Below are 25,546 nucleotides of genomic sequence, written 5' to 3'. Positions count from 1 at the left end.
GTAAGTTGCTTTGGTTATTGTGTTGACGAAAAGGCAAATATTCATTAAATTCCTTCCTATTGAGATACAGGGTTTTCCCAAGACACTCAGTATAGTTGATAGGCATGTCATTATTCTTTATGTGCGCTGACTCTGTGAATGACAGTGATGCCAGCAAAGCTACAGAAAACCCCTGACAGATCTATACACCTTAATCTTCGATTCTCTGCCTCCCTCTGAGTCCTTTGCAGTCATGAAATGCAAATGTTATATCACCCACTTTGCACAGAGACGAACCCATTATTCCTTTCCATTACTTTAGTATGCCTCACCAGCGTGTCATTCTCACGAGAGTAGCATGTCACATGGCGTTAATTTACAATCATAGTTTATAACCACTTCCTTTCCATGATAAGAAAATGAATTGAGTTTGTGATGCACAGGAAAAGGGGGAGAGCCAACTCCGGTGTATATTTTATTATGGCTTAATGGCTTATAACAAAAAGGATTAGGAGTATGACTAATAAAATGGGCTGGCTGATGTAGGCTAGTATGGCAAAAATGTAGGCTGTGGTAAGCTACCATTGGGAGATGTCAGATTCTTTTTTTTCTCCAAGATATTTTTTGGGGGCTTTTATGACTTTATTTGACAGGACAGTAGGCTGACAGGAAATGGGGAGAGAGATGGGGGGGGGGTACACACAGCAAAGGACGTCGGGATCGGGAGTCGAACCCGCGACATGCTGATAAGCTGGATTACCAGTGTATGTGGTATGCGCCTGGACGGCTAGGCCAGCGGGCGCCCCCGGGAAACGTTAGATTCTAATATTTAGATTGATTGTTATGTTATTAAAGAGTTTGTGCCACAGATGAGTACTAGATTCCCCTTTCGATTTGGCATTTCAAAAGCAGATTGTGTGAGCTACCTGTGATGTCATGATGTCATGAGATTGGCAGGCAGGATAAGTCATGTACTGTAATGTCAAATGAGATTCACCTGGGAACTGATGAGTTTCAGATGAGAAGGGATGCAGAATGTGACACATGCACCCTACCGTCAAGTAATTTTTGGAGGAAAATGTTTTTTTTTGCCTATATCATCTCTTCATGCTGCTGGCCACCTCCGGTAAAATTGCCTACTGTATATCCTTATTGAAAAGATCATGCTGTTCCCATGTCAAGAGCGTGACCGAGAGTCGCAAGGCAATGTGACTTTGGACATTTTATTTTTGCGTGAGTCACAAGACAATATGTGACTTTGGACATTTTATTTTTGTGAGTCACATATGACAATGTTCAACGCAGAATAGGGGGCGCTATGGTTCAAGTGGTTAATTGTAGTAGTCAGACCTGGTCAAATATCTCTATCGCATTGTCAGCCGGGAGTTTCAGAGATTCACTTTGTGGTCCTCTCTTAAATTCTAAGGGATTATTATGGTCTCTTTTTAATCCAGAGTTTATTGATTGCATTAAGTACTGACCTTGCTGGATCACACCATGATATGCCATGTACACAACCCATGCATGCAGAGAGAGAGAGACTGAGAGAGAGAGAGACTGAGAGAGAGAGAGAGAGAGAGAGAGAGAGAGAGAGAGAGAGAGAGAGAGAGAGAAGGGGGGCAGCCTATTAATCCTACATAGGCCAGATAATGTTTTCATCCAAATTGATTTTGCTTTTACAAATGACACAAACAGTGCAAGAGGCATACATAAATCCACCCCCCCCCCCCAAAATAAAACATTAACAACAAAACAACAACAACAAAGTAGTTAATTCATTAAAAGTATTACTGATCTAGTGTATTCATCCTGAAACTGGGTTTTGTTGTAGGTCATGTAACAAGGTTAATAACGCAAAAAAACACACACAAATAAACAAGTAGTGTCATACATTACAAATAGAATTCGTTTTAGCTATTGAAAAGTCCAGTGGTGTCTTAGTATCACAAACACTTTCAGACTGTGGTTACTCTCCGGACGGTCTTGGAGATCTCCTCTCCAAGGTCCACCTGGGCTTGACTCTGAGAGTGAAGGGACAGGTTACTGGAGGACACAACATCAGGGGCCTGGAACATATAAGATTAAAGTCTGGTTAGTGAGACAATTGTCTCTGTGTTAAATTATGTCTTGATGTAAAAATATCTGCGTCGACCACTTATTTAAAAAAAAAATCAATACATGTGATTTGTGTCCAATTGATACCATATATTGATTCCGCTACGTGAATTATGGAATGGGGGATTTCGATCGCAGTCCTCTATCTACTCAGGAGCACTGCCTGCAATTCTGTGCCCCTGGAAGATATGACTCAGGGACCCCCAGCCTAGTGTGTCTAACTGAATAGTTTCCCATCGACTTTGAGAGGGACCTGCTCCTGTTTGATTTACAACAGTGATTCACAATGCCTTTTTTAAAGCCATATACTGTAGATGGCCAACTCTTTCAGCAGCAGACTCAGAGAAACATGGGTTCAGAATCTATTGAAATGTTCTCCCTGGCAACGACACCTTTTTTTTTCTTACCACTTTGAACCGGGCATCCCTATTTTAGGCAATTAAAATAAATTGAATTTAATTTATGCGTCATGATGGCACGAGGGGTTGTGAGCTTGTAGATGCTGCCTTCTGGTTGTATTGACTGAGACATGTCTTTTGGACATCGTACTATAAACCCTTCTTGAAACAAAAAAAACAGGCCCATTACTTTAAAGACAGGCAGAACTGAACCTGTGACCTCAGCACAGAGACACTGCACATAAGAAGGTAATTGGGAAGTGAGGGCATAAACCGGTCTAAGAGATTGTATTTTTCATATCCTTCCTGCTTTTCATTATTAGGCACCGAGGACACAGCACTAGACATCGACATGTTAGACAGGAATCAATGTGCCAAATCGATGAATCATTTACGGGTCAGGTTTAGACATTCCTTCGAGGCACAATTAGCTCATCAACATTGACAGGATTACATTCGTCAAATTAATTCCAGCCAGGAGCCGTTGCTCATGTGCACAGAAAGCACCGTGAACTTCTATTTTATCTTAATCCCTAAGATCTTGAAAAAGAAGCAGCAGACCTCTCAAAATGAATTAGTTTGGTTGATCCTTAAACTCCACCCCAGACCACTTCTTCTCCCTGCTCTTTTTATCAGCCTCAAGTGGCTCAGGATGGAGGAGACAGTATCACATATTAAAATGTGTATAGTTCACTGGATCATAAACAATGTGGTACCCGAATAGCGTTGCAATTATTTTTCTAAGGTCAGTGATGTACACAGTTATTGCACCAGAGGAAAAGCTCCACCGACTTTGTGACAATGTGGATTCACAAGCTGTATGGGAAAGAACTTGTTTTTATACTCCTGCAAGATTTAAACCCATCAGCTCCTATTGTTACCATTAAGTCCCCCATAATGAGCTGGCTGAATAGCAGCTGGACCTAATTATAACCATACTTTAGTCGTGTTGCAGCAGGTCCTATATTTTCCATATTGTTCTTGTTGTTTTAGCTGTTTTTTTGGAGAGATCACGTAGTCCCTTTGGTTAAACCTTTTTTCACAAAATATGGAATTAACACATATTTCATTATTTATATATTATAAAATATATTTGTATTTATTTAAATGTATTTTTTACTTTTGTGCATATGATTGTTGTCAATAAATATGTCCGAAATAAAAGTAACACAGAACACATACAGTTATAGGCAGCATTATGTACAGCTTTGTGCATGGCATTTCTAAACAATATGGACCTCAATTGAGTCTACGGAGTTCCACTTATTCTAGATTTACAGCAGTATTTACTATTATGCAACGATAATGTCCCCCCACACATCCGCATAAGCACCCAATTGTACTGATAATCTGCCTTTATGAAATGTTTCTACGAAAGAGGAGTAGTAAATGCTTCGTCTAGGTCAGACCTCAGTGCTCCATATAGATGCGGATTTAACATAATGTACCTAAAAAGCCTCATTGTTAAAACGCTAAAATCTCCATTCTCCCGTGGATTACGCTGTAATGGATACACAGAGCTGTCTGACATGGAGATGTCAAGCAGTCTGACAGAGGACCAGCAGCAGGCTCTGTGGCGGTGCTCTGCGCTCCCCTCCTGTTCTCATCAATATGGGAGGAGGTGGCGGCGTCTCCAGCTGCAGAATGATTGACTGACTGCATTATTCAGCTCCGGATTATCCCACGCACCTCTCTTTCTCTTTCTCTCTTTGCCTTTCACTCTCCACCCCCCGTCTCCCCTCCCTTCTCCTCCCTCCCTCCCTCCCCCCCCCCCCTCCCTCCCTGAATGCCCTCTCTGCCCGTTTCTGCGTTGCTTTCTCTCTCATATCCCTTCTCTTTCTCTTTCTTCCAGCCAGTGCCTTTATGCTCCTCTCCACTCTCCTCTTACCTTGTGGGTGCTGACTGAGTCCGTCTGGCTGTAGGTCACCCTGATGAGCTCATTGTAGCCAGCATCTGCATTGTGAGGAACAGAGACACTTAGCCCGACGTGACCTCGTCTCTTACCTCCATACGGCAGTGCTTCTCAAACGTCTTCATGTCAAGGACCCCTAAATTGATATTATGTATTTGGCCCTGGACCCCCATCTGAAAAGGTGTTGTGAGAAAGAGACCAAATCTACAAGCTCTACAAGATCACATCACATTGCGATGCAACGCGTTGTGAGCTTCTAGCTTGATAGGCTATTTTTGAATAGCCTAAGTATATAATAGGGTTGAAGTGGTCAGACTGATTGTGCTGGGGACCCCCTGGAACCACCTCAACGACCCCTGGGGGTCCCCGGACCCCCTACTGTGAGAATCACTGCCACACAGCAACTGAACAAAATAGCAGGCCTGCCTGGGCCAAACGGTACTGGACTACATGTCTGAGGAAAGGTTGAGGAACACTTGGTTCACCTTGCATGTTAACCACTACATAAACCCTAGCGCAGTGGTTCTCAAACTTTTTCATGTCAAGGACCCCCAAATTGACACTTATTAGCCCGCAGACCCCCATTTAAAAAGATATGCCATAGGGACCCCCATAAGAGAAGATTTTTACGGCTCTTAGCGGTGATTCTCAACCATTTTCATTTCAAGGACCCCCGGTTGGGGGGTCCATAGCCTAATGGCATTTCTCTGGGACCCCAATTTATATTGTAAAATCCATATTAATTTAACTCTGAGAGTGTACAAATGGAACCAAATGGAACCAAATGAACTCTCAGAGTTACAGACCCATAAGGGTCCATTTGGTTCCTAACTATCTATCATTTAGCTGGGGACCCCCTGGAACTGCCTCAAGGACCCCTGGGGGTCCCCGGACCCCACTTTGAGAACCAATGCCCTAGTGTTCCTATTCTGGGGGCGGACATTCGGCGAATATAGCAGATATAGAGCGTCGCAGTTCCCGCCCACTTCCTGTTTTTTTTGGTGCCGGAAGAAAAAACTCAATGCATTTTTCCATTGACATTTCCAAAAATATTTATATCTATTAATTTAAGCCTCGAATCAAGCCATCATGACATGACATGAATCATGACCATAAACGTCTGATTCTGTGATTTTTGTTTTGTTGAAAACGGCAAAACAAAGGGTATTTATTAAATATAGTATATCATATAATTAAATATAAAATAAAAAAAAATCACAGAAAAAAAACGTTTTATGGTCATGATTCATGTCATCTCGTGATGGCTTGATTCGAGGCTTAAATTAATAGATATAAATATTTTTGGGTTTTGAGTTTTTTCTTCCGGCACCAAAAAAAACAGGAAGTGGGCGGGAACTGCGACGCTCTATAAAAGCTCATAATGCAACGAGTTGTGAACTTGTAGAATGGCAAAGTGATTTAGTGTAGAGGGGGGGAAAAGGAGGGGCCCTGGTGTAGACCCCTGGGGGACTCCAGGCAAGCAAGTACAGTATACAGGGTTTATGTAGTTGACCTAGATCTGCTATTTTTGCCATGCCCAAAATAGGGACACCAGGTTGAAAATGTATTTTGTCATTTCAGGCATCTTGAATCTTGATTAATGACTTGGTACATATCCTTAAAGTGAAAGATATTTTCATCCATTTTGCCCAGAGATATCTCTAGAAGCCTGTTTCTGTGATAAGATACTATACTCCTTACTTAACAGCAATATGTTATATTGTTCAAAGCTTTTAGAAAAGGTAATATAACACCGTATATACTTTTGCTCTCTAAAATTGTATGCCGTATTTACCGATGCATCATCAATTCCTCAGTACATGAGTAGTTAGGTCAAATGTGGGGATTTCACCGACATGTTTAGCATATAGGTAGATTTCTTATGGTGTTGTAACAACTTTGTCTCAAAAATGAGGGATGACAGTAGATTGTTTTCATACCTGTGAGGGCCTCAACAGAGTATCCCAAGTTGACATTCCCGACCGTCTCCTCAGCAACCGAGCGTCTCCCGCTCACTGATTGGTTGAACCTGTGAAAGCCCAAAGGAATCGTCCAATGGGAAGGATAACCTTTACCTTGGATCATGCACAGCCACCTTGTCAGACAACACTGTTTGTGAGCAGAAGTCTACTCCTATGTTTGTGCTTTGTTTTCATTATAATGCACTTTTCAGAAGAATGAATGTCCTCATTATTCATGCTATTTGCTTCAAGCCAACTAAACCACTGAGCTCAATTACTGCTCAGTTGAAAGACATAAAAATGTATTTCTTTATTAAAATGCTGACTGATGTACATCAGCTTCTTAAAAGCACAACAGTAATTCATATCTGATGAAGTTGTTACAAAACGTAATGGCTATTTAATGTGAGTCATTTCAAATTCAAAAAAGGAACTATCAAAGCTATGAATGACTTATGTGCATTTAAATGGGATTGATGCTAAATATTATTTGAGAGAAGAACAAATGGAATTATGAAGCCTAATGTATACTCTGTGTCGTTTCCAAATTAACTAGCACATGGTCATTAGAGCCTTACCTTATTGCCTCGATTTGACTTGATTCTGAAAATAAAAAGACATGAACCTTGTGAGCATGAGCATTAGAAGTGATCAATCACTAATTGTAATATTCTCACTGCACTGACCACAGTATCAATGTGCTACAGCAAAAGCTGTTAAAGCCCCAGCCTTTATTAGTTTTGGGTCCTGAACTAATGCCACTGCCCCGGGTCAGTTTTGAATTTTACAGCAGAAGCCGGTGCAGATTGTTAATGAGTTTTATCACCTCATCAGGCTTCTTGCTTTTGCCCAAGGACCTCCTGTCAACAGTGAAATCACAACAATAACAATGGTGCAGATGGCATGCTTTGCCCCAGGTGGGACATAAACAGTTATGTCTACAGGGAGGAATATTACTTTCAGTTTTAAAACATTGCTGACATGTTGTCCAAAGTTAATACAATGAAAATATTTTATCCTCGTTATTATTTCCGCAACAATTATCTGGCCAAGAGCGGAGATTATTGTTTTCACTCCTGTGTCTGTCTGTCTGTCTGCCGCAGCTATTGTCTCACATTCTACTCTATCAGCATCATATTTCATGTCTGCCAGTAGTAGGCCAACGAAGAAAATTCACTGACACTGACAACCAATTCATTTTTGTCAATTCATACTCTCAGACTCACTGTCCCTTCAGGCTATATGGTATATGTGTTTGCGAGGTTATGGAGTGCAACTAGCCGATCGGGCACAAGTTGTCTGTCCGGCATATGGGATCTACTACTAGTGAGATAGAGAGAGTGTAATCTGCCACCACAGAGAGAGTGAGTGAGAGAGAGAGAGAGAGAGAGAGAGAGAGAGAGAGAGAGAGATAGAGAGAGAGAGAGAGAGAGAGAGAGAGAGAGAGAGAGAGAGAGAGAGAGAGAGAGAGAGAGAGAGTGTAATATGCCACCACAGAGAGAGTGTGTGTGAGAGAGAGAGAGAGAGAGAGAGAGAGAGAGAGAGAGAGAGAGAGAGAGAGAGAGAGAGAGAGAGAGAGAGAGAGAGAGAGAGAGGGAGAGCGAGCGAGCGAGCGAGAGAGAGAGAGAGAGAGAGAGAGAGAGAGAGGGAGGGAGAGAGAGAGAGAGAGAGAGAGAGCGAGAGAGAGAGCGAGAGAGAGAGAGAGAGAGAGAGACGGCACTCCTATGACTAATGGGAGGGAGGGTGGGCGGATCATGGCCACATCACTCTGACTGAAATAACCATAACCTGATAAGACCATATATAGGCAGGACCACGGCCACGTCGCTATGACTCAGACATGACCATAAAATAAACAAACCCAATACGCCCATAAAAGGGACAAGGACTGACAGATACAGAGATCTCCATATATGGGCACAAAAGGGACACAGAAAGATGAGTACAATGAGTACCGAAACTATGACTCATGCATACCTGTCGTATTGGTTTACTGAACCTAGTTTACTAAAAATGCTGTTCATTTCCCAAAATTGAAAAAAGATGAAAAACAAACTTTTCAAATTCTCAAAAATTGCATGGGACAGCGTAAATCAGTGGTTCACAAAGGGTGTACCAAATCTGGTCGTGTGTCATGAGACAGGTCAAGGTGTGCCTTGGAATTTTGTGACCATTTTAAATGACCATATCAGTAATTGTCTGGCGTGCACTCATTTCTCAATACAAAGGCAAACTCTATAGTCTATACCCTAAAAAATATTTTAACAACTTTAAACCTGGTGTCCCTATTTTGTGCATGTCATATGTATTTGTTTATTTATTCAGCAAATTAAAAAATATTTTGACTTGCTTGCAGTTTGACTTGCAGTTTGAAAACAACTGGTGTAGGCTAAGTATTATTATAACAACTGGTGTAAGTATTATTATATTTTTATATTCCTGGCCCCACTGAGCACACATTTGTAGTTGCACATTACAATCATTAGGTCACTGGATCTCAAAGTGTGTGGGGGGGGGGGGGGGTCCTTGAGGTTCCATTGTACACTCTGAGAGTTAAATGAACACTGAAGATAATGACTGTGTGAAGTACCAGAGAGGTCACACCTGCTACAGGACTGTACGGTAATCCCTGAGCTCCAAATTGAGGCTGAGATTTACACTGGTCTCAAATCAGACCCAGGGATTACGGTTGGTTCTAGATGCATGACTCAAGGCCTCTTTTTATTATCAAAGCCACACAGGCGCCCCCTCCTCCTCGTACAATATGGAAGACCCCCTCACTTTGACATTCCAGAAACGTCTCTGCAACATCCACACTCTTCACAACATCGCAACACATACGTTCATTCATCCCTTTTTCTTTCTTTCTTTCTTTCTATCTTTCTTTCTTTCTTTACTAGTGCACTACCCGTTACCATCAGAGTACGTAGGGACAGTCCAGAGCCATGTGGAACTCCATGTTTGGGACGACTGACTTTCGCGGGCAACAAGCTGGCCAGTACCAGTTTAGGGCAGTGACATCAAACCGTTATCAGAGAACTTGGAGGCCAGTCTATTGGCCCTGACACACCAAATTGATTTCACCCGACTATTACAGACTGCGTCGATGATCACACTGAGAGACGTCAGGTGTTAAAAGGTGTTAAACGTTGCTCCTGCACACAACGCAAAGACAACAGCTGACAATTAGTTCACAGCGCCTTTCTGCGCCTCCGTGAGAGGGAATACATCTTGAACACATCCCTGCAGTTGGCAGGGTTTTACTTGTATGTCTGCTAAATTGACCTTGACAGTAACATGATGACGATGTTCGGCCACATACACTAATCTATGGCCCGACAGTGGCTTGTTGTTTTGCATCTCTCTCTCTCTCTCTCTCTCTCTCTCTTGCTGATCGAGCTCTGGTCTGATGTCACAGATAACAGAAAGAAAGCGTTGCCTAACAACGGTGATCTACAGTACACTGACACAAACACACACACATCAATACTGTGACGTCATGCATGGCCATATATGGGCTGTGCGCCAGGCACGGCCATATGACCCACAGACAGGCTTGAACTTCATAGAATAGATTTCCATTCCAGGCTGAGGCCAAAGCTAGAAAGTAATAGAAAGCCAGGTCATCATCTTATAATTGAGCGGTGTAGCCGCTCCTATAAGTGGGGTTGGGAAATCGTCTTTCCCTGTACTGTGATTGGCTGACTCTATTCACAACCTTTTCGCCGTACCGTGATTGGCTGACTCTATTCAGACCCTTTGCTTTGATTGGCTAGCGAGACGCATGATGAAATAATAACCTATAAATAGCACCACGCACTTCAAAAAATCTTTTTTTTTAAAGTGAGCTTCCATCACTGTGATGACCACTGTTGTTTCTAAATAACACTGCTCACTTCACACTGGGTGTGATTTTTTTATTTTGTTATCTTTCGTAGATTTAAAACTCTCCTGCTTTTTAACTATACTAGTTCACATACCAGCCAACCTACAGAACATCCATTAATTGACAGGTCAAAGGTCACATTGTGGGCATCACAATGGCCTGCTGTTCAGAGGGATTGATGCCTAAATGGAAGGGCACAGGTTTGATCTTCCATCTAACACTCAACATGTCCATCTTTCTAAACTAAAGCATCCTGGAGCATGACTCTTCACCTCTAACTGCCCTAGCACTCTGTCATGCCAAAGATAACATGTCTTATTGAAGGGCATTTCAGTAGCAGTAGGAGTGTTATACTGATTTAAGCTTTTTCATCTGCTGGTCAGTCTACTACCGTCCAGCAACTTAAGCCCTATTTTATACTTTGCAATATCACATGGTTGCTATTTTTGAAATGTTTAAGATTGTTTTTAATAATTTACGTCTATAATGACATGCCCAATATAGGAACGACAGTTTGAAAGTGGTCCGGCTACGCACCGCAAAAGAATTTAGAGAGAGAGAGAGAGAGAGAGAGAGAGAGAGAGAGAGAGAGAGAGAGAGAGAGAGGGAGAGGGAGAGAGAGAGAGAATAAGCTGAATTCAAGGTTTCTGCTGACAGCCAATGTTCTATCTTTGTTTCAAACAACAACAAAAAAAGAACTGTGAGTGTGAGTCCTTGTTGAATGTCATCGAGGGGCAATGCCAAGTCACTGTACGCCTGACTTCTTTATTATACTTTAATCACTGTTCCTGCCAAACAAAGTGGCTGGAGGGGGGGGGTGGATTTATATCTTTCTCTTAGTTGTATATATTAACCCATTAAGACCAGGAACGCATCTGTGTCATTTTTAGATTTCTTTGGCTATTCAAAAATAGCAGATCTACAAGCTCATAGGAGCTTGTATATCTGCTATTTTTTTTGAAATCTTTTAAACTATATATATGTTTTAAAGCGAACATTTTTAACTCCGATCTGTGCTTCTGGGGGGTCCCTGGAACAACATATTATGAGATGGGGTCCGCGGCCAAATACATATCATTTTGGGGGTCCTTGACATGGAAAAGTTGGAGCACCACTGATATAGCAGCATGAGTTTTTTCAAAATATATACATTATATATACATTATATTCAAAGATTTGCAAAAATCTTCACGATTTTTAAAGATTTTCAGATTTTTTTATTTTTTTTGAATAGCCAAAGAAATCTAAAAAGGACAGAGAGCTGCGTTCCTGGTCTTAAAGGGTTAAAAAAAAAAAGAAGCTGAACAAAAGCTCTACCTACTAGCTTGTCCAGTCAGTCTTTGGAGGAGGACAATGCAGAGACAGAGTAGCAGCAGCAGGACAATAGCGGCCAGGGTGGCTGTGAGTGCCAACGGGACGGTGCAGTCGTCTCCCTCTCCATCCTGCAGCACCTCTGCCACTGCAAACGCAAGGTCACATCATGCTCTTACTGGAGAAGTGCTGAATGAAACACTCACTGCATGCTGCTGGTATATATACGCTGAAAGCCTGAGCTTGGCTTTTTCTTGTGCGACACTGTTGTACGACAGATTGTAAAGGTTGTACCCGTAGGGGCTGCTGCACGATTATGGCCGAAATTATTATCACGATTCAGTGGTGGGAAAAGTACTCAAATTTTTTACTTAAGTGAAAGTAGCAATACCACATATAAAAATACTCTGTTACAAGTAAAAGGCCTGTGTTCAAAATATTACTTACTTAATATACTTAAAGTACCAATGGTAAAAGTACTAAAATGTAAATTGAAAATAGCAGATCTACAAGCTCACAACGCGTCGCGATGCGAAAATTCTGTACATCTAAGAATGAATACCAAAACTTAAAACTAAATCAAATCAACAGAGCACTGCTTTAAATGTTTACACTTTTACATCAACACATCAATAAATGTCAATCAGACGATCATGTTCATTTAACTGTGGGAAGACAAAATCCTGATCCCGATTGAAATTTGATTAATTGTGCGGCCTAGGTTGTACAATTAATAGAGGTCTAGGTTATAGAGGTCCCTCCTATGGTAGGCTGAGCTACTGTAGAAAGTGCGTGCGTGCGTGCGTGCGTGCACGCATGCATGTGTGCATGTGTGTGCAATGCATGCATTGTGCATGTGCATGTGTGGAGTCTAGACCAGTGCAGCTCTCGTTTCTAAAGAGTACTCTCTCACCCACGGTGAGGCGAACGCCGCTGGTCAGAGGCTGATGGAGAGCAGACACCGAGGCCAGACACGCCACATGAGAGCTCTCTGCTGCATGCACGCTGAGGCTACTGTTCACACTGAAGAGGCCATCTGCAGACACTTCACTGCTGACGTTGTATTCACCCTGGTCCACCTCCACACCGTACAAGCAGCCAACACAGTGCACATTATTATTTATTATGACATAGAATGATTAAAGAGAGCGATGATTATAATAACAGCATGACACATGTTGAGTGTGACAAACAACTGTATAGTTTATGCTAAAAAAAACAAATTGACAACATTAAAAAAATCCACGTTTAGCATGCAACGTGCCAAAGGATACATTTGCAGTGCTTGCTATGACCACTGAAAAGTGCTCCTGTTAGATAATTTAGTGACAACTGAGGTACCTGTGGTTTTTAAGGGTTTGAGAGGTTTCAAGTACATTAGCTATATGAAACTGACAATGCCGCATTCATTGATTTTCAAAAAAATGGGAAAAAAGTAAGTGCTCCATTAATGGGGAGACTACATGATGATGATGATGGTGGAGGAGGAGGAGGAGGAGGAGGAAGAGGATGATGATGATGATGATGAAAACCTTTACCTTTTTTGCCTTGTATCTCATACATGAAAATTCAACATGAAGACAGGAATGTAATAACATTTGAATCTTATCCTACTGTTGCACCGTACGTTAATTCTGATTTAGCAAAATGCCTAAAACAGGAAATTAATATCATACTGTATAATGAATGGGAGGTTCCAGGTTGTGTGATTGATGTATAGCGATGTTTTATCTACCTCTATGTCATTCAGCAGCCATGCCAGCCAGGGATTTGGGTACCATCCTTCTGCTTGACACTCAAAGAGGAGCCACTGGCCCCTCAGAGCTGTCCTGTTACCCCCTGAGACTTCCACACTGCCCCTCTCTGAAAGAAAAACACATAGCAAGCTCTGAAGACTTCAGCTTAGCGGTTTTCAAAGTGGAGGCCACCAGGGGCCAATTGGTAAGGAGAAAAAAAAAGGAAAACAGTTATATAAAATAATAAATAATAATACATTAAAAAAAAATCACACCCAGTGTGAAGTGGGCGGTGTGGTCACAGTGGTCATCACAGTGATGGAAGTTCACTTAAAGAAAAGTAATATTGTGGACCAACCATTGTACACCCCTAACTTAAAAAAAAAAAAAAATGTGTTTTTTTTAAGTGCATAGTCCTATTTATAGGGCTATGCACATGTGTCATGTTTCACTAGCCAATCACAGTCCTGAATAGACTGTGATTGGCCAATCACGGTGCAGGGTCAGGGGGGTACACTGGTGGCCAATCACAGGGCAGGGTTGGGGGGTGCAAAATGTCCAAACCTCACATATAGGGGCGGTTTCACCGCCCAAAAATAGCGATAAGTTCATTATCACTATTTTCTGGGCATTTTGCAACAGAAGGCTATGGCTATTTAGGGGTCCTTGGCATGGAAATGTTTGGGAACCACTGCTAGTGTCTTTGTGCACACGTGTGTGTGTGTGTGTGTGTGTGTGTGTGTGTGGTGTGTGTGTGTGTGTGTGTGTGTGTGTGCTTGTGTGCATGCATGCACATGTGGGTGTGCGTATCTCTGTGTGTGTGGGCACATTTGTAAAAATAAATGTATTAAAAAAAATCCCTGCATATGCTTGTGTGTCTGAGTTTATGAATGTAGACAAGAATGGGGGAGAATTGATGGATTTCATCAAAAGAGATGCCGTGCTTTAAAATTCATGCACTTTTGTGCCCTAAAATGAACAGAGCCTCTTCAGTTGAGCCCGTTCACTTGCAGAGGACAGATTGCATTCTTCCCACAGTGATTGATCATCTGTCTCAAAGTCTCAACTGGCTAACAAATGCCTCTCTCTTCCCCCCTCTATCTCCTACCCTGCCCGCCAAATAAGCCACTTAGAGGCCTGGGTGATATCTCATATGTGAAGTCTATTGTCTGTCAGAATGAAAGGCAGTGGATGCAACAGACAATTGCTATAGACAGAGAGATAATTACGGAAGCTTCTGCGCTTTTGTCTAACCAAATGACATGTCTGTGTTGATTTAGGCAAAACGCCCTGGATGCTCTGTGTGTGGTTATTGCCCCATATTCCCCCAAGGAGGCCTTCATCTGATGTCGGATTCACCATCATCATGAAGATAATGATTAACTTAAAGGGACACTTCACCCCAAAAAAATACTTTGTTTCAATGGATTAGTCACCCCATGGAGATTTGAATTCATGGAGATTTTTTAGTTTTTGTCTCATTCCTAAGACAATAATTTGATGACCAGCGGACCGGTAGGCAGCGGTTCCGGTAGGAGACACAACGGAGACTCGTTGTGTCTCCTACCGGAACCGCTGCCGGTCATCAAATTATTGTCTTAGGAATGAGACAAAAAACTAAAAAAATATCCATGAATTCAAGTCTCCATGGGGTGACTAATCCATTGAAACAACGTTTTTTTTGGGGTGAAGTGTCCCTTTAACGGCAGCTTCCGATTCTGAAACACCCTGGCTCATACACGGCAAAATCTCAAGTGCTAATTGTACCCTTAAGGGTCTATTCCTGCACTTAAATTAACAGTCAGGGCTTTTGTGATACTAGTCTTAGCTGCTGTATTAGCAAATCTCGATGCCAGCGGGAAAAGGTTGGAGTAGGACCAGCCGTGCCATTTGCATCGTCCGATGGAGGGCTGACTCTGGCCAATCACAGTTGATTGCTACATCTGAATAGAGATAGGCACTCTTTACAACCTCAGCAACTCTGCGCCAACTCCACCCCAAAAAGGTCCATAAGTGATTCTCGGGAATAAGGTCTCCTAAGGTTCTGTTAATCACAGGCACAGGGAAGTCCTGCCCCCTTTGGGCTGCGGCAGCGACACGTGGTTCTGTGTGTGTGTGTGTGTGTGTGTCGTGTGTGTGTGTGTGTGTGTGTGTGTGTGTGTGTGTGTGTGTGTGTGTGTGTGTGTGTGTGTGTGTGTGTGTGTGTGTGTGTGTGTGTGTGTGTGTGTGTGTGTGTGTGACTATGCAGGGGATTGAGGGGCACCCACCCAGCTCCCCTGTCCCCCTCCCCCCCGTCCTGCTAATGGCAGTGATTCGTCAGCAGAAGCCCTCGGAGGGGAAATTGCTGCGTTGAGTGCGACGTTTAATCTGGGAGAGGTACAGCCTTCTGCTCTGATGGGTATTATTCTACACGCTTCTCTGCTGCATTGCTGTCGTGTACGTATGTGTGTGTGTGCGTGTGTGTGTGGGGGTGGGGGGCACAAGCACATGTGGGTGTGAATTATTCTGATTAGTATTCATTCATTATTCTGCTCATTATTCTCATGAGCAGCAGCACAGCCCAATCACCGAAGGTACAGAGTAAAAACCTTAGTGATCATTTAACTCCCATAGCCTCCTATAATAGCCTACTCCCTTGGGAGTAAAAGTTTGGCATTTTTCTAACGTTTATTTACGCAGGTAATCTGGTCTCATTCTCAGGAGACCTCGGGTATGTAGTTAACATCCTTCCTTAATTAAATTGTGAAACTGTGATATTATGTCAAACATGCAGTGAAACATAGGGCGCGTTCGAAAATTACGCACCGGAGCACACTCGCCTATTAGTTTGTATTGGCCAGTGCGCTCAGTGCTGTATTTTCGAACGCACCCATAAAATCAAGGGTCAATTTAGTTAAATGAACAACAGGCTTTTACTGTGTACGTTCACCAGTGGTGGAAAGTAACTAAGTACATGTACTCAAGTACTGTACTTAAGTACAATTTTGAGGTATTTGCACTTTACTTGAGTATTTTCAATTTCTAATACTTTTACTTCTACTCCACTACATCTCAGAGGCAAATATTGTACTTTTACTCCACTACAATTATTTGAAAACTTTAGTTACTAGTTACTTTGCAGATATAAATTATTACATTATAAAACATACATTAACCACTTTAGCCCTATTTTATACCTAGGCTATTTGAAAATAGCCGATCTACAAGCTCACAACGAGTCGCATGGCGACGCGTTGTGAGCTTGTAGATCTGCTATTTTCAAACATTTTAGTTACTTTTACTTTTGATATCTTAAGTATATTTTCATGGCAATACTTTTGTACTTTTACTCATGTAACATTTTGAACAGAGTATTTTTATACTGTGGTATTGCTACTTTTACTTAAGTAAAATATGTGAGTACTTCTTCCACCACTGCAGTTTTTCACTGTCACTCCTCCTCACATTCACTGATATAAAATATGTCGCTGTGCACCTCCCCACTGTCACCTTCTTCTCCTCACATTCACTCCCCTTTGATAAACAGTATGTCATCCTCCTCCTCGCCTGTATTATCGTGTTATTTTCTACCAGGTTGCTTGCAGCCTGGTCTAGGAAGAGACTGATCAACTACTAAACACTTTCTAATTCTAAACACTCTAGCGACCTTTTCATCATTGGCTGTCCTTCAATCCTTTAAGCCAATGGGGAGACTTCCCCGAGACTTCCCCATACTTTGAACGACAGGCGACCTCCCATGTTATGGGATCATAGCCCAGAACAAAAAGAAAAGTGTGGTCGTCGTCACCAAACAAACTGTAAAAGAAATTAAAGTGTGGTCATCGTCACCAAACAAACTATAAAAAAATAAAAAGTGTGGTTGTCGTCACCAAACAAACTATAAAAAAAAAAAAATGTGGTCGTCGTTGCCACCAAACCAAAGTATTAAAAAAAAACTGTGTGGTCGTCGTCGCCACCAAACAAACTATTGGCTTGACTCCTCATACACACACACAGCGCCGCCTCCAACAACTTTTTGTTACTCCGCGAGCGAAAGGGTGCAGGACCACGGGTCCATTTGGTTCCGTGTGGAGACGCTGGAGAGAGCAACCTGGTATTAATATGACTGCGTCATCATTTCTTGGTTTTTTTTATGCTATGTTGATGAATTGAATACATAGGACCACAATGGAAACGAGTCCCCAGGACTTTTATGTGTCATCCTTTTAGCCTTTAATGTCTGACTGTACCTCGTGCTGCTTACATTTCTGACTAATAAAGTATTCAATCAATAAAAAAAAACTCCTCACTATCACCTCCTCCCCCCCCCTCCTCCTCCACTGCTGCACATTCACATAGAGACAGCCCAAGCAATCATACTGACTTGTTCATCAGAAGTGTGTGTGTGTGTGTGTGTGTGTGTGTGTGTGTGTGTGTGTGTGTGTGTGTGTGTGTGTGTGTGTGTGTGTGTGTGTGTGTGTGTGTGTGTGTCGTGTGTGTGTGTGTGTGTGCTTGTGTGTGTGTGTGTGTGTTCAAGACAGGGGCTTCAGGAGTGAGAGTGCACGCGTGGGCGTATTTACATCCCATTCACATTGGCCAATTAAGGCAGGGACAGCGCGGGGAGTCAGCCGCCCCGCCGCAGATTTGTGGCTCTCCTCCAGCCGTATATTTGCGTCCGCAGTACACAAATCACAGGCAGAGTTGCTGACTGTTAACTGGGCAAGCCAAGATGTGCGATTAATTCAAAGGCTGTGTCAGGCCATCGAGATTCCTGTGCATCTCGACCGCAGCACGGCTTGATCCTCTGTACGTATACTGTTAATGGCCACATACGTCAATGTGGATTTGTGTCTTTGGAGGCAACGGAGGCCCTCTCTCTAATATATTGGAGGCAATGGGTCATTGCCTTTGTTGCCTCTCATTTTTGCAGTGGAGACGTTTCTTGTTTTCTTTTTGTTTTTTTTCTTTAGCTGAGCTTTCAGTTTAGGGACTATATCGGGGAAATTAGCTGAATAATAAGGTCAGAGAAGGCACAGGTCGAAGCATGTGAGCAAAAAATCATTAAGCATTGAATGAGTTGTCACCTGTTTTGATGCATGCCATTCCCATAAGAGCTCAGGCTGTGCTGTGTCAGTATAGCCAATATTTGTTATGTTCCCCGGACAGGGACCATAAAACGAACTGTCTACACCTGGCCTTAGGCTCAAACATTTTGTCCTTATTTAGTAGTAGTAGTAGTAGTAATTCTACATTTGTTCAATTCATATATACGGAAATAATAATGTTACCCAATATTATACGCACCACAACTTTGGCTGTTATAAACAGTATACACACTGATTTATCTGACTTGCTCAGCATCTTTCCTCAGAAGCGGTCCATTTCTTTTTCTCTCTCTCTCTCTTATAATTACTATCAACGAATGTTTAGCCAGGCAGGCGGCATAAAATGCTGGTCTAAAAAGGCACACAGCTTCCAAACTGATTCACTATACACAACACCATGAAACTTAAGGCTTTCAACTCAGAAATAACAACCCCAGCAGAACTGCATTCTCATCAGCCAGTCTCCACACTGCGTCTCCCATTTGGCACAGTGTCTGCATAATGTACAATAAATGATAGAAACACAACAAAGCTTCAGAGAGATTAACTACACTACTAGCCATTAGCAACCATTAGCAAGTCCAAATGAAAGCATTATTTCTACATTTGTTTAATAGACACTAAAGTGAAAAGCTATAGGTGTATTAGGGAGAGGAGAGGAGAAGAGAGGAGAGGAGAGGAGAGGAGAGGAGAGGAGAGGAGAGGAGAGGAGAGGAGAGGAGAGGAGAGGAGAGGAGAGGGGACCATAGCAGCAGCCTATAAATCTTTCCATGCTTCCTGACTGGCATCAGGTCCAGTACCGTCCATTTGGTATTTATATCTGCACGTGGATCGATCCCATCCCACAACCACCCCGCTACCTGGCATCAACAATGTCATAGGACCTATTCAAAAATGCCTGAGCAGCAGTTCTCCTACCAGACCGGACAGGCAAAAAGAACTTCAAACCCCTACACCTGGGTCCATGTACAGGAAAGTTGTGCAGAATATACAAGCCCACCCATATACAAATTGAAACAAAAAGCTGCCAATTAAGAAAAGAACAGCTTCAAGGCTGGAGGCAAAGCATTATGGTGTTGTTTTTTATTGCCTCTGTGTACTTTAGTGCCTACATGTTAAACGTTAAGAGTGTGGGCGGTTGACATCACCGCTTTTGTTTATGCCATCTCATCTTACCTGGTGCTGTTCAAGGCTGGATTCTGCATGTTTCTGCACTTTTGCTCTGCAGTTGTTTTTTCAAGACACTTTCCATCTGCTTTGTTTCTATAGCTCAGTGTGTGTGTGTGTGTGTGTGTGTGTGTGTGTGTGTGTGTGTGTGTGTGTGTGTGTGTGTGTGTGTGTGTGTGTGTGTGTGTGTGTGTGTGTGTGTGTGTGTGTGTGTGTGTGTGTGTGTATTCCTTTGCATACTCTTGTTTGAGAGAACGACTTTATCCTTGAGAGAAACTAGCTCTGCAGAAGGTAATTGAAATCCCTTTACAGCCGCACTATACAGTTTCTCTTTGTCTTCCTGTCACGGTGAAAAAGCCAGCCACACAAATGCACACGCACATACACGCACGCGCACACACACACACACACGCACACACACACAGACATAGACAAAAAGCACAGACCTTGTACAAACAGGGTTGCTGTTTTCTGCTGGACATTCTGGAGGTCACAGGTCACCTGCCCTTGGTGGCTCCTCTCCGTGCTGCTGAGGACAAACAGCCAGCTAGCTCGCTTAGGGGTTGAGAGGTTCTCTGCCTTCACGTTGGGGTTGTTGGAAGGCAGGGCACCATGCTCCCTGGACACGGTCAGCACCGAGGCCCCGTTCACCATCCACACCATCACAGTCCACTGCTCAGAGGTGCTGCAGGTGTACCGGGCCTCCTCGCCACGCAGGACCGTCAGCGTTCCGGGCTCCAGACGCACCTCAGCTGCATAATATGGGTATTATCAGAATCAGAATCAGTTTTATAGACCATACCCGGGGATATGTGCCCCCCGACTTTGGGGTTATGTGCCCCCCATAGGCCGAACTCGGAATCTCCGGTGACAAAAACGCGAATAAACATTTTGGGAAAGTGAAAAAACGGGTTTCCTCACGGTCTGCATAATCCTAACGCTCAATGCCTGTGTGCAAGTTCAGAGCAATTGCTCAAGCTACTTAGGAGAACCATGCGGGACAGAGAGTGTGACGTGTGACTGACTTACCTTAATCATATGTAGGATGTAGGATTGTCACTTCCATAATACACACTCAGCATACATGGGAGCAAACCACTTTCAAGATTTTTCAAAAATGTTCAAAAATAGCAGATATCTAAAATGACTCAGATGCTTTCCCAGTTTTAATGGGTTAAAAAGAGGCAAGGGCATTAAAAACATTTAAAAGGAGAGAGAAAGAGGCAGTAAAATAAGGATAAAACAACATTGGTAAAAAAAAAAGTGCTACCGCATTCACAGTGCAATATAGGTACAGTACATACTATTCAAAAGTGCTATTCAGTGGTATGGTTTTGGGGGGAGTATGGTAAGTGTTCAGGGTTCTGATGGTTTGGGGGAAGAAACTGTTGGACAGCCCGGATGCTCTTGAACCTCCTACCAGATAGCAGGAGTGCAAAGAGAGTAAAATGTGCTAAATTAACTCTGAAAGTGCAAAAGTGGCCGGGTAACTTTCACTCTCTCAGAGTTAAATGAACACTCAGGATTTTACTGCGTAGATTTCAGAGGCACAGTAATCATTTGATTTCTTTCTTTCTTTTCAACTAGGGACAGCTGCTTTTGTAGTGCCAAGAGTGAGCCAAGAGTGAGACTTTGTATGAAATGGAGAAGCAGCGTGATAAATAGTTGCACCGTTTGCACACAAAGTTGCTTCCACAAGACACTGAGCAAACTGAGTGAGCATTTTGAAAGGGCTCTGACATCATCACTCACTTTCCGTCAAATAGGCTCTCCAAAAAAGAAAAAAAGGGTGAAAAAAGCTCTGTGCACGACGCCACTTCTAGACGACTGCATTAATGAGAAAGACAGGAGATAGAGAAAAAGGAAAAGGAAAGTGAAAGAAGAGTGAGCGAATATGACAGATTAACAGGATGAAGAGAAATAAGGAATCAGGCACTGGAACAGAAAACCGCTACGCTGCCTGTCAGGAAGAGAACGAGAAAAAGATTAAAGAATCAAAAAGAGAATGGGCAGGGGGAAAGAACTGAGCAAAGGGAGAGAGAGAGAGAGAGAGAGAGAGAGAGAGAGAGAGAGAGAGAGAGAGGCAGACAACAGTAGAGAGATGCTGTTATTTGTCCTAGGGCTGAGCGATAAGGAAAAAAAATAATATCACGATAGTTTTTACCAAATACCTCAATATCGATATCGTGACAATAATATCATATTGTCACAATATCAGTTTTCTTTTACATTTTTAAAACCTTTTAAAAAATTGTGAAACTAGACGATCTACAAGCTCACTGCGTTAATTAGTGTTGATCAAGAAGATTGTCTACATTTACTGGTTTTAGAAAAAGAAAAAAAAAACTTTGAAAGTATAAAATAAAGTGATTAAAAACCAGGAAAAGATAACCTTTAGTTTACGCCATATCACGATATCCAAAATCCCAGATGATATCAGTCTCCTATCACAATATCAATATGATATTGATATATCGCCCAGCCCTAATCTGTCCCATCATCCAGATGGGAGGATTGGGTTTGACCCGGCAAGAGGAATCAGGGCAAGCAGGATTTAGGGGGAGAACCCAGACCAAAAAGCACAGTGCAAATGAGTCTGTAGCCTTCAGCAGTAAGCCACAGCATCATCACCCTACTGGGGTAAACACTTACACAGCTAGAGAGAAAACCCCCACAAGGCTGTGCACCGGATTAAGACTGAATGAGACGGAGAATCATCGAAGGAGCGAAGCGATCCATTATAACCTGCCCTGAGCCATCTATTAGACCCCTCTGGCACTGGGAAGGATTACACACAAACACAAGCCACACACTGTGGACTCGAACACCCATTCGTGAGCATGCACTCACGAATGTGCACGCACACACACACACAGAGTACACAGAGTACACACAGAGTACACACACACACAGAGTACACAACCACATATACATTTGTACACACACATAATATATGCACACTTTGCGAGCGTGCGCAAACACACGCACGCTTCCCCAATTGAATTTCAGAGGAGCCTGCATAGTTCCCCATCACTGACAAATCGAGGGGAAAAGGGGGTGAATATTAACGGTCAGGGTGGAAACTTTGGAATATGAAATAATAGGTTTATGCCAGAGCACTCAGGGTGATATATAACTTGTTTGGAGAGCTAACTGCTTTAGCTGCTACAGCCAGCATGTGGAGTCATAAATTATGTATCCGTTTAGGAAATGAGGTCTGAGAAATATCTAGGCCAGCCCATACGGCTCTGTTCTTTTCATTGTAATCAGAGAACGGCAGAGTAATGAACATATTCATCTGGGTACCGACTGGGAACATGAACCAGTGACTCTGAAGTCCCCGACCACTGGGCTATATCTTACTGCGAACAAGAACGCATGGCCGTTTTGAGGAAAATTAATCACGGAGTGTAGATAGATGATTTGGGCCTCTAATTAGACTGGCAGTGGGTTTAATATCAAGGGTGTTGGCGTTAAATAGATGGAGATACGGATGATACAATTTTCAGGTTATGAGCATGGGGTCACTTCTGATGGTTTAAAATACACTATTCAACCTGCTGAGTCGTTGATTATGACATTATGATAAAGATGACTGGTTTAGTGCTGCTTTAGTTAAGATTTATAGAATAAATAATAGAATGAAGCCTCTGCTGTGCTTTGTATTTGGACAAACCTCACCTTGAATCATGCGTGTCAGTAGTAGAGAGAGCATCAACGGGACAAGGTTGTCCATGCTATTCAGGTTAACAGTCAGGCCATTGTTCCCTTCTGAATCTACCTGAAAGTGAGGCAAACAGTAAACTCATCTATTACAGACAGTCTGTCTCTCTACACATCAGTAATTAATAGTGTATAATCGATATATGCATGCCATATACACCAGGGTCGTTGTATTTTGCTCTAGTACACAACTAATCTTTTCCAAAAGGGAAAATTACCTCAGTTACATTTTAGTCAGTGAAACGTCACAAATGACATTGACATTAAAATGACATACGTTTTTCGTGAAAAAAACCCAAAACTAGAGTAATTAGTTTGTGAATGTTTTCATAATTGTACCATTTAAAATTGGCACGTCAAAGATCATACACAGTGATCGCAGCACATAGTTTAATCACTCATTATCATTCAAAATGTTTCCTATAACTTTTGTCATTTTCACATACAGCTGCTCAAATAGGAACAAAACGACCCGTTAATAGTAGAACTCAAAGATCTAAGCGAGATTGCACCTGCAGTCTCGTTCCCAATGCATACTCACAACTGTAGTCTGCAGCAGATACTGACAATGCTACCTTAAAATTCACTGAATAAAACTGAATAAGCTATCATAAACTAAACTCTTGTTTATCCCACTCACCTCTGTGTGGCGTCTCGGTGGACTTGTAGCAGGTGCCAGAAACTGTTTGTAGGTATCTGGGCCACCGTGGACGGTGCCGCTATCTCCTCATGTTTATTTTCTGAGCCACATCACCCAAAACCATCCTGTTAAATATTACCAAACATCGATGGGAACTTTAGCCCCTTCCCTGGGAGTAAATACACACTGTGACTCATACTGAGAACAATACCCTCCTAATTTATCCAGCCTCCAGAGGCCTCATATCTTGCTCTCCCCTCCCTCCTTAAAAGAATGGAACAAGTCACATATGATTTACAGTATGTCTGGTTTAAAAATGGCAAAACTAAGATGACGTGTTTCGGACTAGTCTCTGATATGTGGCATTACAATGGCCATATGTATACAGTATATATATATCTTCCATTGGTTTGTAAACAGTACCCCAATTCTAACATCTACACAATACATTGCCTGCCTCTGACTAGTGTCTGAAAGGCCCCAACCTTTCGCTGTAATACATCCTGTTGACTCACCAGATTTCACTATTGTGCATGGCTCTATAAATAGCCCAACAATGGAATTTCAACTCAGACACATGGAATTCCAGGAGTTGTTTTTATACCACGCTAGTTTATTGGCCTTTTCTGTAACATCTAGGGCTCTAGTCCCAGGTTTTGTTCTACATACAACAAAGTGCATTGATTAGACAGCAGTAGTAATAGTAGCAGTTACCATATCGTACAGTGGTTCCCAACCTTTTTGCCCCCCCCCCTTCTTATATCTGTTGAAACCCCCACACGTGCTTGTAGAATGGCTATTTTTGCAACGTTTTGAGGAAAGAAATGGAAACGTTTTGAAAAAAATCTATTTTCAAATAGATGTAAGACTATTTGTGACTATTTTTGACAATACGACACAAAAATGAAAGTTACGATTTTTGCGCACGTTTAAAATGTTGGGACGACCGCCAAACAGACGAGGCCTCACGCCCAAGGCGTTCCACCAAGGGGGGCCTGGACTGGACCCCAGGTTGGGATACACTGATATAGTAGATCCTAACATTCATACAGATGATTTCTCACGTTGCCATGAGAATCACTGGGTTACATTCATATGTACCGGACTATATAGAAGGACTTTTTGCAGTCATCAAGGCACAGCATTGACAGTTCGATTCCAGTGTGAGAGTCAGTCCCTTCATTCAGTTACCATTTTTATCATAGCTTTAGGAAGTAAAACAACTCCACTTAAAGGAGAATTCCGGACAAATTAAGTGTTATCTTTCATGTCTCGTTACTCACCTAGCGACGTAAAAAGTGGCGTTCTTTTTTTCCATATATTCCCCTGTCGTCATTTTTTAAACACCCTCCGTTGTTATAATGGGAGCAAGTGGGTTAGTGAAGTTCGTCTATTATAACCGACGCAATGTTATTTTTTTCTCTACTACGATTCATTGTAGAGTCTCATGATAGTCAAACATGCGCTGAAAATTCCTGCGAGCCTGCCGTTAATGGCGAACGATTTAACACTGGATGCTTGTTTCTTTCCAGAACCTGGCAACTCGTGTTGCCAGATTCTGGAAACAAGCAACCAGTGTTAAATCGTTCGCCATTAACGGCAGGCTCGCAGGAATTTTCAGCGCATGTTTGACT

The 25,546-nt window shown here is 42.4% G+C and overlaps 1 protein-coding gene across 2 annotated transcripts; it reads right to left on the bottom strand.

Annotated features, from left to right (window-relative positions):
• Positions 1-1,657: 1,657 nt before the first annotated feature.
• igsf5b (immunoglobulin superfamily, member 5b) lies at positions 1,658-24,022 on the bottom strand. Of its 2 annotated transcripts, none has more exons than XM_080429645.1 (10): positions 23,913-24,022; positions 23,231-23,330; positions 19,996-20,301; positions 13,298-13,425; positions 12,476-12,641; positions 11,573-11,710; positions 6,944-6,968; positions 6,345-6,433; positions 4,381-4,445; positions 1,658-2,045 (listed from the first exon to the last, which is right to left on the bottom strand). In XM_080429645.1, exons 2-10 carry the CDS (start codon positions 23,283-23,285, stop codon positions 1,935-1,937), a joined length of 1,083 nt encoding a protein of 360 aa, XP_080285771.1. In that variant the 5' UTR covers positions 23,286-23,330; positions 23,913-24,022; the 3' UTR covers positions 1,658-1,934. The 2 variants fall into 2 exon arrangements, with proteins under 2 accessions (XP_080285771.1, XP_080285772.1); XM_080429646.1 differs by having other exon boundaries at positions 23,231-23,326; positions 23,913-24,018.
• Positions 24,023-25,546: the final 1,524 nt, after the last annotated feature.

This window comes from Gymnoscopelus braueri (assembly GCF_963280865.1).
Source record: "Gymnoscopelus braueri genome assembly, chromosome: 5".
NCBI classification, from domain to species: Eukaryota; Metazoa; Chordata; class Actinopteri; order Myctophiformes; family Myctophidae; genus Gymnoscopelus; species Gymnoscopelus braueri.
The sequence above is the reverse complement of the archived record's forward strand: the minus strand, read 5'-3'. Positions and strand labels throughout refer to the sequence as shown.

What these genes read in the sequence shown, in the direction of transcription:
- igsf5b (XM_080429645.1), bottom strand. Translation starts at nt 23,285, where the DNA reads ATGGACAACCTTGTCCCGTTGATGCTCTCTCTACTACTGACACGCATG. An exon ending in ACTGACACGCATGATTCAAG is followed by an intron (nt 20,302 to 23,230) that starts GTGAGGTTTGTC and finishes CATATTATGCAG; the next exon opens with CTGAGGTGCGTCTGGAGCCC. An exon ending in AGCAACCCTGTTTGTACAAG is followed by an intron (nt 13,426 to 19,995) that starts GTCTGTGCTTTT and finishes TTTTTCTTTCAG; the next exon opens with AGAGGGGCAGTGTGGAAGTC.